The following is a 14003-nucleotide window of genomic DNA, read 5'->3' on the forward strand; positions in this document are numbered from 1 at the left end:
ATATATATATATATATATATATATATATATATATATATATATATATATATATAACATGTTTACTTCCGGGCGCGATAAATGAGAGCGCGTAAGTCTGTAATTACGAAGCTGTTGCCACTATAGCTGTTACTTATGTCGTAAGTTCAGCCTTAAGTTTCATAAGGCAGAAAATAAATCAACAAGATCTACTAAGCCTTGTTTGGCCGTAGTAATCAAAGGCGGCACAGAGGAGTGTAACAATGATTTTCCCAAATTTATGAAGACAAATATAGGAGGGTATTCGAGTCTGAAACTGCACATATGACACCTTATGAAGGATATATTAATATCCAAATTAACAACCGTAATATAGCTTAAAACACTATAAATAAATCCAACCCACATATGAAATGAAACTGACGACGTTTCGGTCCTTTCTGAATCCTAATCAAGTTGTGACGAGAGTCCAAGGCAGACCGAAACGTCGCCACTCATATATCTATGGGTTGTGTTTAATTTTCAACCATATTGTGACATTCTTTACTTTTACACTGTAATATAGTACATTATACCCCTGAAGTTAAGACAAGTGTTCCTTAGGATTATTTTTTGTATACGATGGCCGTAATATATATTATTCCCGCGTGGAATAGTGTAGGGGTTATCGTTCCTGTTCACCTTGATGCGATTTCTCCCTGGCGCTGTGTTTGGTATGCAGAGTCGTCGAGAAACTGCTGGCCTTATTACAGCAGTTTCTCTAAGGGTTCTACCTATGTTGCTCTGTGTTAAAAGAATATAGAGCCCATACGTTGGCGCTGTGTTTGGTATGCAGAGTCGTCGAGAAACTGCTGGCTAATTATGCAGAGTCGTCGAGAAACTGCTGGCCTTATTACAGCAGTTTCTCTAAGGGTTCTACCTATGTTGCTCTGTGTTAAAGGAATATAGAGCCCATACGTTGGCGCTGTGTTTGGTATGCAGAGTCGTCGAGAAACTGCTGGCCTTAATACAGCAGTTTCTCTAAGGGCTCTACATATGTTGCTCTGTGCTAAAGGAATATAGAGCCCATACGTTAAGTGTTCTACATTCCTTTATGTTAAAAGCGTTTTGTTTCTGTTCCTAGGAGGCGGATTAAGATAATCAGGGCCTTAGGCTTGGAATCTGGGCGGATTCCTTTACAATTATTTAGTGAGCATTTTTATGGAATATGTATACTAAAAAATAATATGTTCCTATGTGTATGTGACCGAATGCATCACATACACATAGGGACATATTATTATGTTTAACAATTGAAAAATGCCCGAGCCGAATTAATGACGAAAAAATTATCTATGTGCAATAAATGCAATGATACATATAATATTTGGAGATTGTAATTGTCTCAGCTGAAAATTTACTTGCAGTTAGAAATAAATTTGTCAGCTTGAGGAAATAATTAATATCAGTTTCAGGATAAATATGAAGCATTGACTTGTTCCAACATTTATTAACCTAAATAAGGAAACTGGGTTTCCTTATTTATTTCCTTATTCTCAACGTATTTCAGGCAAGTTATCAGCCAGCCTTCATAACAATAAAAAAATCATTTTTAATAATTACAAATAAATTTTAACGTCCAATTAAGGATTATTCTACCAATTTATAATAATAGTGATTAAAGATCGAAATGTTATATTACTCTTAATAATAAGAAAGAACTGGGATATGTAACTACCCTACATATCCCGGGTTTCCTGATGTCAGAACACACTGGGCACACTTTATAAACTTACTCCAGCCACGCAAAACTATATCAAATTCATTCACAATGCCTACATTCTTACGAATTGCTTAGAAATGCTTACAAATAATGATTCTTACTCGGCACATGAACCTTGACAGCTGTCAAAGATGGGAAATGTGTGACGCAACACGTAATTATTAATGTAGGTTAAATAATGATATAAAAGGATTACACAAGACAGGAAGGATTATTTTGTTTAGAAACCAACCAATGGCTCATGGATTAGAATGAGCTCTATTGTACAACTACCCGACTCTACACTTGGCTCTTACCTCTACAAGTGCTGCAGGACTTGCAACATTAGCCTAGTGGAGCGGATCCCGATGAAGTTCTGAGTCCGTCTTGGTCCCATAATAACTCACCGAGGTAAAGATGAAACAACAGGTGGGTAAAAAAAACAGTCTGGGGTGAAATGACGGTAGTTCTTTGGAGAGTTTAGAAGGAGACCCATGTGGGCGTGGAGACCCACAACTGGCCGCTCCAATGTAAACAAAGGAAAAGACTGCGGGTTAAGCAGTTTTAACAAAGTGGTTGTAGAATTAGGTGGTGTCGTAAGTGTCAAGCGTCATTTAAATGCATAATTTAATATATTAATAATTTACATAAACTCCGTTCTATCTTCATCTCATATAATGCAAGGGGATATGTACACATTTTCTGCACACCAATCCGCCTCCTGTAAGATATTAAACTGCTATTTATATGTAAGCGTATTACCTCAGAATTTAAGTAATAAGTTTACATTATTATTTACAGTTGTATTTGTTGTATTTGGGAACGGAATGAATAATAGCCTCTCATCACAAATCACGAGGCCAAAAAGGAAAGGAACAAGAACAAGGGAAACAACGGGAGGAGGTTATATAGAGATCATTGTTCTCCAACAATAACTTCCTTCTTTGCGTATGCAGGAATCAGGGGCCAGATTCACGAAAGTACTTACGCAAGCACTTACGAACGTGTACATCTTTCCTCAATCTTTGACGGCTTTGGTTACATTTATTAAACAGTTTACAAGCATGAAAATTTCCCATTCAATTGTTGTTATTGTTATAAACAGCCTCCTGATGCCTTGGAGCTCATTAACTGTTTAATAATTGTAAACAAAGCCGCCAAAGATTGAGAATAGATGTACAGGTTCGTAAGTGCTTGCGTAAGTGCTTTCGTGAATCTGGCCCCAGTCCTGGAAAGACTGGTTGCAAGTATAAAGTTTTACCTGAACGTGGATTAACATTCCGTGGACATGATGTAAATTTAAACTCTTCTTTAAATGGCAATTTTCTTGGGACACTATAACTGTTGGCCTAGTTTGATATTTTTCGACCCACTCACTTGAACCTCTGCCTAGATGTAAGGGCAGAGGTTCTATGTCGTTTATATCATCTACTACACGTGATGAACAGAGTGAAGTAATAGGACAGAAAGTATCCAAAGTAATCATTACTGAGATCAAAGCTAAATATTTGTCACTATCAATGGACTCCATTCGAGATATTGCTTATTTTTACCCGACACTGACTTTTCAATATGTTCTCAAGAACGGACCAGCGGAACGTTTCACGAAGTTCCTTGCCAACCATGGTCATTCTAAGGCTCTTTCAGAAAGTTTATTTTCCGTCATGAAAGATAATTATTTAGACATTTCCAACTGTCAAGATCAACCATACGAAAACGCAAGAAACATAAATGGGAAATTTAATGGTGTCCAAACAATGATATACAACGAGAATACTTTAGCAGACTGTGTACCATGCTGTACACTCCTTAAATCCGTCCGTGTAATCTGTTGTTGATAGTGTGCCTCATGTATGCCAATTCTTTGCTGCAAAATTTCAATACATTTTTTAATGTGTGCACACATGGAGGGGGATTGTTTGTGAAGAGATATGGTAAACAACAGCCTGGAGCCACATATGTGTTGGACACACGCTGGTGGGCACAATCTGGTGTTATAAATGACTGGGGTCCTGGAGACTCTTGATATTCATACCTGTTTAGAAAAAATGACTGATTATTCAATTGAAAAAGCTAATGCAAGCCCTGAAGGAAAATCGACTTGAGAATGGTTCAGGACGGCCCGAAACGTCGTCGTCCCTTCACCTTTTAGTGTGTGGTCTGGTCAACAGCCTGAAGGAAAAGCTCTTGCTGGAAAAATTTACTGGTATTCAATAGGCGTGGTCACCCCTACCCTAACGCTTCCACCAAGCAAGCACTGAAAAGTTCAGCATTGGACCTGAATCCAGTATGCTTGGATACAGCAGTCCATATAAGGGCCCACCTTACTGTTGTACAGTTGAATGTCCACTGTCTTTTCCTTGAAATCAAAGGTTCGTTTGACTATTCCTTGGACATTTGTTTTTCTTTACTGCAGCTCCCGCTATTGTGCAACTTTCAGTGACTGGTGGATTCTGACTCCAAGGTCCTTTTCTTCTTCAATCTGCTGCATGATAGTGTTGATGATTTGATAGTTGTGACGTGCATTGTTGTGTTAAACAGTCTTGTATTTTCAATGTTAAAAATGCATTTGCTACTCGACCATTTGTGGAGCTCATATAGGTCTCCATTTTGCCATAGATCTTAGTGTCTGCAAATTTGATAATGTGGTATATAATATTCTCATCTATAATATTGATGTATAGAGGAAAAAAAAAAGTTGGTCCTAAGATGGCACCTTGCGGTATCCCCACTTGCCACATTTCTTCAGTTAGATTAATTTCCATTTAAGACGATCCTTTGTTTTCTTTGTTTTGACAATTATTTAATCCATGCTAGTGCTTTACCACTTAATCCATGCTAGTGCTTTACCACTTAATCCATGCTAGTGCTTTACCACTTAATCCATGCTAGTGCTTTACCACTTAATCCATGCTAGTGCTTTACCACTTAATCCATGTGCTTATAATGTTCTTGCCAGTCTTTCATGTGGTATCTTATCAACAGCTTTAGAGAAGTCCATATATAATACTGAAAGTACTTTATCGGAATAGTTGGTTACTGTCTCTAAAAAATGTGAGCAATTCAGTAAGGCAGGATATACTTTGTGTTAGGGGCTCTATGTTCCCTTATATTACACCTTTCTGGATTTGTAAGAAACAATTCTCTTGATTTTGGTGGGTAGATATAGCCTAAGCTACTCTATCCCTTTGAGATGTATTTCTTTCTTGTCTCAATAAACATACTTGAACTTGAACTCTTGATTTAGTGTTTGATTTAAGGTCAGTAAACACGAGGCAGTTTTCATATCATGTACTTACAGTTTTCAAATTAAAGATGAACGATAATGTTAGAACATGCGTTATATATGGATAGATTGTTATCTGTATATTTGACGTATTTCTCAGATGAGCTCCATGAGGTGAATGTCTAGACTATCAATTACACAGTAAAACATATATCGTGTAATTTATGCGAAATTTTTGTTCAATGTGAGATTTTTGTACAAAATATAAGGTAAGACTTATTTGTTTATTGAGTACTTAGACACTAGTTCTTGTCACTTCGTATTACTGTTAAATTTAGAAGGCACATTTAATTCTATGAACACGACCGTTACTATTTTCTGAGGTAATTAATGGATGACTACGCTTATCTCACTTTTGTTTATATTCATTTGCCCAACCACTTGGGCTGGACGGTAGAGCAACGGTCTCGCTTCATGCAAGTCCGCGTTCAATCCCCAACCGTCCAAGTGGTTGGGCACCATTCCTTTCCCTCCGTCCCATCCCAAGTCCTTATCCTGACCCCTTCCAAGTGCTATATAGCTGTAATGGCTTGGCACTCACTCCTGATAGTTCCCTTCCCTTACCAAACTTAGACTTCTAATCCATATTATATCCAAGAATAGTTTACATCTATTAGTGATTATCTTTCTCTTCATAAAATAAGAGCACGACAGAGAAATAATCTAAAGAATAATATAAAAAAGTTAACTTGATAATGTGAAGAAAGTGGCATCTCTCAGAGCTTGGCTGGGACCTGCTGTGTGAATATTAAGTAGTGAACCATCAACGCTCTCTCTCTCCTTGTTAACTGGCTCCCATGCTACACCCAGACACTGGGTATCTGTGGCTGGGCTCCCATGCTACACCCAGACACTGGGTATCTGTGGCTGGGCTCCCATGCTACACCCAGACACTGGGTATCTGTAGCTGGGCTCCCATGCTACACCCAGACACTGGGTATCTGTGGCTGGGCTCCCATGCTACACCCAGACACTGGGTATCTGTGGCTGGGCTCCCATGCTACACCCAGACACTGGGTATCTGTAGCTGGGCTCCCATGCTACACCCAGACACTGGGTATCTGTGGCTGGGCTCCCATGCTACACCCAGACACTGGGTATCTGTAGCTGGGCTCCCATGCTACACCCAGACACTGGGTATCTGTAGCTGGGCTCCCATGCTACACCCAGACACTGGGTATCTGTAGGCTGGGCTCCCATGCTACACCCAGACACTGGGTATCTGTGGCTGGGCTCCCATGCTACACCCAGACACTGGGTATCTGTAGCTGGGCTCCCTATGCTACACCCAGACACTGGGTATACACTGTGGTAAGTTCAGCCTGCCTGCAGCTTGTTCATAGCAGAGGAAGACTGTTCAACAGTCCTCCAGCATCATTTATTCAACATCATTTACCAGAATTTACACGAGGCTGCTATATCTCTAGCGGCCTCAATAGGGACAGGAAACTTCTCACAAATCCTGAGTTTTTCCAGTTGAATATTTAAACTTAGCATTTACGGCCTCGGCGAGTAGGCAACTCCATGGGCGTATTATGAGTAAAAAAAAAAATCTGTTTTATGTTCTGCATTGTGACTTGTTGAGCTTGAAACTGTTATCCCTTGGTTGTGTACATGTGTCCTTGGTTTGGATTAATATTTTCCCATTTGTTCAATATTTCAAGTCTCGATGAGATCCAGCCCGTCCTCCTAAGATTACCCCAACGTCAAGAAATTGTCGTATTAAAGTGCCCGTATCCTAACCTACCAGAGGACCCTAAAACTGAAAACGGGACAGTATGGCAATTTCGCTAGCCTTTACCTAGCTACCCGTTACTCCACCCCCAGGAAGCAGCCCGTGACAGCTGACTAACACCCAGGTACCTATTTTACTGCTAGGTAACAGGGGCATAGGGTGAAAGAAACTCTGCCCATTGTTTCTCGCCGGCGCCCGGGATCGAACCCGGGACCACAGGATCACAAGTACAGTGTGCTGTCCGCTCGGCCGACCGGCTTCCCATCATCTGCATTTTCTAGTACAATTTTTGGTCTTAGGTAGAGTATACGTCAACATGCGACGCTCTATTAGGACAGGTTGAGATCAGCCCTGTCCTGTCTGATCTGTCGTGTTGTTAGTCACGAGTTAGGTATGAGAGCTGACTTGTTTCTGGGATGATTTTTGTAGCTGTGTTTAAACTTTCTTCAAGTCATTTTGAAAGTGAGGTCCCCATGCTTGGATACCGTAGTCCAGATAAGGGCGCATCAAAGACTTGTACACCTTTAAACCACTCATCTCTCTACAGAGCTTCAGTATACTTTTTAACAACTCTGCCTCACAGCTGAGTGGACAACGCTTCGGATTCGTAGTCTTGAGGTTCCGGGTTCAATCCCCAGAGGCGGAAACAAATGGGTAGATTCTTTCACCCTAATGCCCCTGTTACCTAGCAGTAAATAGGTACCTGGGAGTTAGACAGCTGCTACGGGGTGATTCCTGGGGGGGGGGGGTGAACAAAAAGGAGGCCTGGTCGAGGATCGGGCCTCGGGGACGCTACGCCCCGAAATTATCTCAAGATAACCTGCAGTTTTATCATCTTTTGCTGCAGTTATCATGCCCTCCAACTTAATTTCTCATTGGCTGATGAAAATCCTGAAACTGTTTCATCAGTTCATTCTGTCCACCTTGTTCTTGTTTCTCTTTATATCCTCCAAGATAGACATAGCCTTATTGTCATTGCGTGTAGTTCAGAAAAAATAAAATAAACCTTTTCTTTCAGTTTAATATTTTGACGTTCACTGTCAGAAACCTCCAAACTGGTCCTTAAACTTAGATAATTTGTTGTTTATTAACACGTCTAGGAACATTTGCATTTGTGCAGCTGCTCTAGACTATATGAAGGGGAGTACAGTGTCAAGAACTAGCTACGTCATGCTAAAAATCCTCATCACACAAGATAGAGAACCGAGCTACGAGGATATGAAAGTTTAAGTGTTCTAGAACCAGTTACGAGGACAGACTGAGGGTTCTATTTCTAAGAGAAAAGGCTGAGAGTTGCAGAGCTCCTACTCACTGGGAATGAGTAGGGTAAGATGCTAACAACTACGACGGTTAAGATATATTAGGGAAGTGAACGGAGAACAAGGGGAAAGATAATACATGGGTGCAAGATTAGCGAATAATGAGGAGACTGACAGCCAGTTGATGAGGCCAACTCCATATATAATAAGGAGAGTAAGCATGAGAGTGAAGTCCAAGTGAATTTTATTATCCACGATAATGGCAAAATATATTCAGGTTAGCATTAACAAACGTAGCAAATAATAATACAAAACGTCGTTTTCCAAGCTTTAGCCGGGGTAAGCATATCCAATTAGGACTTGCTCAAATTTTACATATGGCGGTTCAGCAAAACTAGCTTTGAGTCAAAACAGAATATATTGCTAAGGTTAGGACGTGGGAGATTTAGGTTAGGTTTAGGTTAAGTTTAGATTCGGTTTAGTTGGATTGGGCGAAGTACGTTTCAAAATCCGTTGGGGAACCAGATTTTTTTGCTGTGTTATAGCCTAACCTCCTCGAATCTGCATCCATCTGACAGGTTGTTTCAGAGGAGCTTAGCGAGGGTGATGAAACCACCCCGGTGATGCTGTCTATTTTAAACCGGTTGTGCTCGTCCTTCCCTGACCGCTAGTGTAGTGGGGGTCCTCACACCGCCTCCAGCCCTGCCACCTACAACGTCAGCCCCCACACAACACAATGGAACACCAAAAGGTTGATCGAAAAATGGAAACGCGATAATATTCACAACATATGAAGAAACAGAACGTTTCAAAGAGGAAAAGAGAAAAGTCGTGATTGGTGCAGATAGGAAGAGAGATGCAAGCTTAGTGCGTCAGAGGAGTGTATGGAGCAAGAGCTGGCCCCTACGGCTGGAGACACTCCACATGATGGAAATGAAGTGTGTCTGCACAAGGTTATCACCAGCTATTGTTGTTCATCTTGACGCACGACTCCCAGTGGTGATGCTGTCCACTGACCACTAGATCCGTGTCACACTGACCACTGAGTCCGTGTTACACTGACCACTGAGTCCGTGTCACACTGACTACTGTGTCCATCTTACACTTACATTATGTCTGTATTACTCTGACCACTGGCAAAGTCTGTGTTACCACAATGTTTGTCTTACACTGACATTTATGTACGTGTTACACAGAAAACTGTCTGTGTAACACTGCCAATTCTGTGGATAGTTTGCCAATCTGTATGTAACACTGACCTTTCTGTCAGCAACACTTGACTATTATCTCGACAACACCTCTCAATATCCACCACTCATTAAAAGTTGCACAGCAGGTAGGAGCAGCAGTCAAAAAAGCTAACCAAACCCTTGGAATAATCAAGTGTATCATTGACTTTAAGGAAAAGAAGGTAGTTATTCAACTGATTAAATCTCTGGTGCATTTGGATTACTGTATCCAAGCATGGAGACCACATCTCTAGAAAAACATAGCTGTTCTGGAGAAAGTGAAACACCGGACAACAAAAATCATCCCAGAGCTAAGGCAACTCACGTATCAGGAACAGTTGAGGGCCACAGGGCTAACAACCCTGCAACTCAGGCATAACAAGGCAAATCGCAATTGAAACTTTTAATTAAAATACTAAACAATTTGGAGGATGTTGATCCGGATAATTTCTTCAGAAAGTCAGATGGAACACAAACAAGGAGCAACAGTTTCAAGCTCAACAAGCCACAATATAGGACTGAGAACAGGAGATGCTTTTTCACACCATATTGTTATAAATCCATGGAACCGCCTAACCGCGAAAACCGTAAATGCCAAAACTCTGTTAACTTCTTAAGTCCAACTGGAAAATATCAAAGCAAATGGGGAGGGGGGGGACCTTCGACAAGCTGCTGGCTTCCTGTCCTCATCGAGGCCACTAATGTTTGTGGCCCTCAGGTAAATTCAGGTAAAAACACTGACCATTCTGTCTGTAACACTGATCATTCAGCCTGTAACACTGACATTCTGTCTGTAACACTGATCATTCTCACTGTAACACTGACCATTCTGTCTGTAACATTGATCATTCTCACTGTAACACTGATCATTCAGCCTGTAACACTGACCATTATGTTTATTTATTTATTTATATACATGAAGGAACAATGAATTGTGAAAGTACACATGTTGGTGATTACACGGTACATTCTTGCAAAGCCACTAGCATGCATGGTGTTTCCCCTGCAGGTCTTTAAGCTAACAAATAAGTGTAATGATAGGTACATTGCAACAAAATTTAAATTTACAACTACCTCAGCATTTGAAGAAGGCCTAGCTGGTTTGAATCAGTAATGGAAATGTTGGGTATGCAGGTGTATGGCATAAAACTACTTCTCAATTTCCAGTATTTTTATGTTCAATTCTGTACTAATGAAGACATTTATTAGCTCTCCTTCGTCAAGTTTCTATAGACTAAAATTGCTCGTTTATTTGTTATAATTTTGGATGGGAACCCCCCCCCCCCACTTTTGATTCCTGGCCTTACATCCTCAATACAGCTGTAACATATACTATTTAGTTCCCAAAACCAGTGTATACTTAGTTCCCTAAAACAGAGTATACTTTGTTATAAAAAGCAGCAAATACCTAATTCCCAATACCACTGTATACCTAGTTCCCAAAACCAGCGTATACAGTAACTAGTTTCCAAAACCCATTTCCATCAATGGAATATATTACTGAATATGAATAAAAAGAGATGTTTGAATCCTTGGGAATTGCATTTTTATATCACTGATTATCCAATTTATCAGTTCCTAGAGAATAACTCAGCTACACATCTGACAAACATAAATTACAGTACTGTATGTCTAATTTACCCAATGAAAATTTCTTATGGCCCAAAAGTACAGCAGCAATTATGTCTGTTTTTTAAGGTTTTAAGGCTATTAGATATTGCTTGTTGTGACATCATCCAACTGTTGCTCACCAAAGTGAATGTCATATTAAAACACATATATATATCTGGCATTTTAGGTATTCCTTTGACTATTGGATTACAACACCTTATGAGATATTTATAAATATATATATGATCTTTTCTTACTGTTAAATTCTTAGCAACTTCATGTGCACAAGTCCTAAAAAAAATTCCTTTTCAACTTTTATTTATTGTGTTATGAAGTATTAATTTAACAATATCTTGCATAAAAGGGGGAATATTGTTCCCCTTCATACAGTACTCTGAAGGGGAAATTGAGAACCACATAAAAGTATAGGCATGGTAACCTGAGAACATTACTAGTATCTCAAATGTACAGGCATGTACAGCACATTTATGCAATGTCCAAAGGCTTTCCTCTTATGGCTAATTCTTCAGAGGCAATTTCCTGGGATGGACTAGGGACAAAATAGAGCCACAGATATAAATTTGTCAACTATTCTATAGGACTGGGTTCTATTATCACTATCTATGTCCAGACAGCAGCAGGGCCAGAAGTGGCTGAACACGTTTGCATCCACTAGCTGCCACCAGTAGATATGATGTAGGCAAAAAACTGAGCTGATCAATTATTTGTTGAGTTATCTTTTGTAGTTTATCTTCTTTCATAATTATTTCCAGTTTTTGTAGTTTTTTAAGTTCTTCCTTGATACACAATTTAATATGGGGAACTTCCAAAGGCAAGTAAGGCACAAGGGTGTGTTCCTCTGTGATTTTCTTTAATAAATTGACTTCTTTAAGGGATGCAGTTACATCAATGAAATCTTCACTAGTAAAATCTTTTCTAGATTTCCCACTGTTACGCAGTTTTAAGAAATATTCACCAATTTCTGCACTTCCCCGTGTACCGCTTAAAATTATCACTATCTGGCTTTTAGTTTTAGAATTCTCAAAATTTATAAAAAAATGTTCCAATACCTTGATTGGGAAATTACTTTCATCATCCCAGCCATCAATAATTACTAAGTTGAGAGAACAAGGATCAAGTTTATGAAAGAGAACTGTCATCTCTCCGTGAAGGTTACCTGTATCTTCTGGAAGCAGATCAGGTATTATAATGTGGACTTGAGATGTTCCTGACAAAATATTTTTAATAATGTGGGTTGTGTGTGTTTTCCCACTTCCAGTCCAGCCAACCATCCACAATAAGGAAGGCCTTTCAATTTTATTTGGTAAAATTTTCTTCAAAGAATTAATTATCACACCTATAGCCATCTCTTGCCCTATAACATACAAGGACAACTGATCCTTCAAGTTATCTAAAGGTAGCACCATATTCTTCTTTTCTTCACATTTTGCTTTTTGGTAAACAAAGAATTGTGATAATCCCACAGTTAAAAATAATAATGAAAACAAAAGGACAATCATATACATTACAATTTTACTAAATGCTTTGATAAGCTTCCATAACAGAGATGGATTCTTTATATCTTGGTTGCTTGACTTTTCAGAAATTCTCTGTTTCTTTCTTGATGAACTTGCTTGAAGCATCAAGCTGTTATCATTTTTCAAGAAGTCTGTAAAAAGCCTCTTGTGTGCATGGTGCTCATGTTCCTCAGGCACAAAGCTTGAATGTCCATCACTGTCATCACTTGATACACTACTCTCCTCACTCTCATCAGGTTCATCAAGTGGAGTTTTATTATTATTATGAGTGTAAGTAGGTGTTGAAAAACTTCTAGATAAAGAATTCCAACCACTAACTTCACTGATGGATGTAAGCTGGAGCAGATTGGAAGATACTGAACCAACTGTTCTCCTCCTAAGGGATGTGCGGCAGTCATCCACGCTTGCTCTTCCAAAACGGTCAGATTTGTGAGTAAAAAATGCAGTAAGGTTACGCCCAGGTGATTTACCTCTTAGTTTCTTTCTTGCAGAGTGCAGGGAAGAGGACGAGGGTGACAACTCTGGCTGAAGAGACAGTGATCTACGTGATGGCTTGTTCCTAGGACTACCAGATGACTCAAAGACAAACCCTTCCATAACAAACCTGTATGAGAGAAATAAATTTAGAAGTTGAAAATTATACTGGGTTTAAAACATCATCTAAAATTATAAAAGCTCTTAAAACTACTACTAATGGGTAATTCACCATGTAGGACCTCAATAAGCCTAACAGATTTCTTGTTTCCACGTATGAGAACTAGAAACAAAATAAAGTATAGTACAGTATTTGGATTTCAGGCACTGTACTATATTGTACTATGAAAAAGATGTCCGTTCAAGGATGGAGTCAGAGGGTTGGGGCTAGCCTCACCGAACTTTGCATGGTGACTGGTGGTAGTTGGGGGATGGTCAAAGGGGGGTCTGGTTCTTCTTCCCTCTCTTTTGATACTCCCTCTACCGTCCAGCCCCTCTCCTGGGCTGGACGGTAGAGCGACGGTCTTGCTTCATGCAGGTCGGTGTTCAATCTCCGAACGGGCAAGTGGTTGGGCACCATTCCTCCCCCCAACCCCCCCTACCCATGCCAGATCCTTATCCTGACCCCTTCCCAGTGCTATATATAGTCGCAATGGCTTGGCGCTTTCCCCTTTAAAAATTATTCTATTATTCCTTTGATACTACCTTTCAAAACATCCGGCCTGACCGGCACTCATCTGGTCCAAATGGCTGTGAATGGCCTGATGTTAAGTGTCAGGCCAGGCCATGATGTTAAGTGTTAATGTTAAGTGTCACGCTAACGCCACAAACAAACGTGACAGCCACAAGAGTCAGCGTTACAGAGAAGGTAACTTACAGCTGACAGTGACGTGCTGGTAAGGTCTTTCCTCCTGGTACTTCTTGTTGGTTGTTGGTTGAGGGAAGACGATGACCAGCTGTAGTTTGTACTTATTACTGCTGTTGTTGTTATTGTCCTTGGGTTGGGGGCAGCTACAGCACAGAGGTCGTGCAAGTCTCTCGTCTTCCAGGTCACACAACCTTAATATATTCACATTTCTTCCCTCACACATTAAACACAATATCTTATTTTTATATTATAATACCTTATTAAAATTTAATTTACTTTATTTTGT

At 39.8% G+C, this 14003-nt stretch overlaps 1 protein-coding gene across 1 annotated transcript; it reads right to left on the reverse strand.

Annotated features, from left to right (window-relative positions):
* Nucleotides 1–1445: 1445 nt before the first annotated feature.
* LOC123769989 (torsin-1A) lies at nt 1446–13884 on the reverse strand. Its single transcript, XM_045761525.2, has 2 exons — nt 13727–13884; nt 1446–12979 (listed from the first exon to the last, which is right to left on the reverse strand). The coding sequence occupies exon 2, from the start codon at nt 12970–12972 to the stop codon at nt 11455–11457; it is 1518 nt and encodes a 505-aa protein (XP_045617481.1). The 5' UTR covers nt 12973–12979; nt 13727–13884; the 3' UTR covers nt 1446–11454.
* Nucleotides 13885–14003: the final 119 nt, after the last annotated feature.

The sequence above is a fragment of the Procambarus clarkii genome, chromosome 45 (genome assembly GCF_040958095.1).
Source record: "Procambarus clarkii isolate CNS0578487 chromosome 45, FALCON_Pclarkii_2.0, whole genome shotgun sequence".
In the NCBI taxonomy this organism is placed as follows: Eukaryota; Metazoa; Arthropoda; class Malacostraca; order Decapoda; family Cambaridae; genus Procambarus; species Procambarus clarkii.

What these genes read in the sequence shown, in the direction of transcription:
- LOC123769989 (XM_045761525.2), bottom strand. Translation starts at nt 12,972, where the DNA reads ATGGAAGGGTTTGTCTTTGAGTCATCTGGTAGTCCTAGGAACAAGCCA.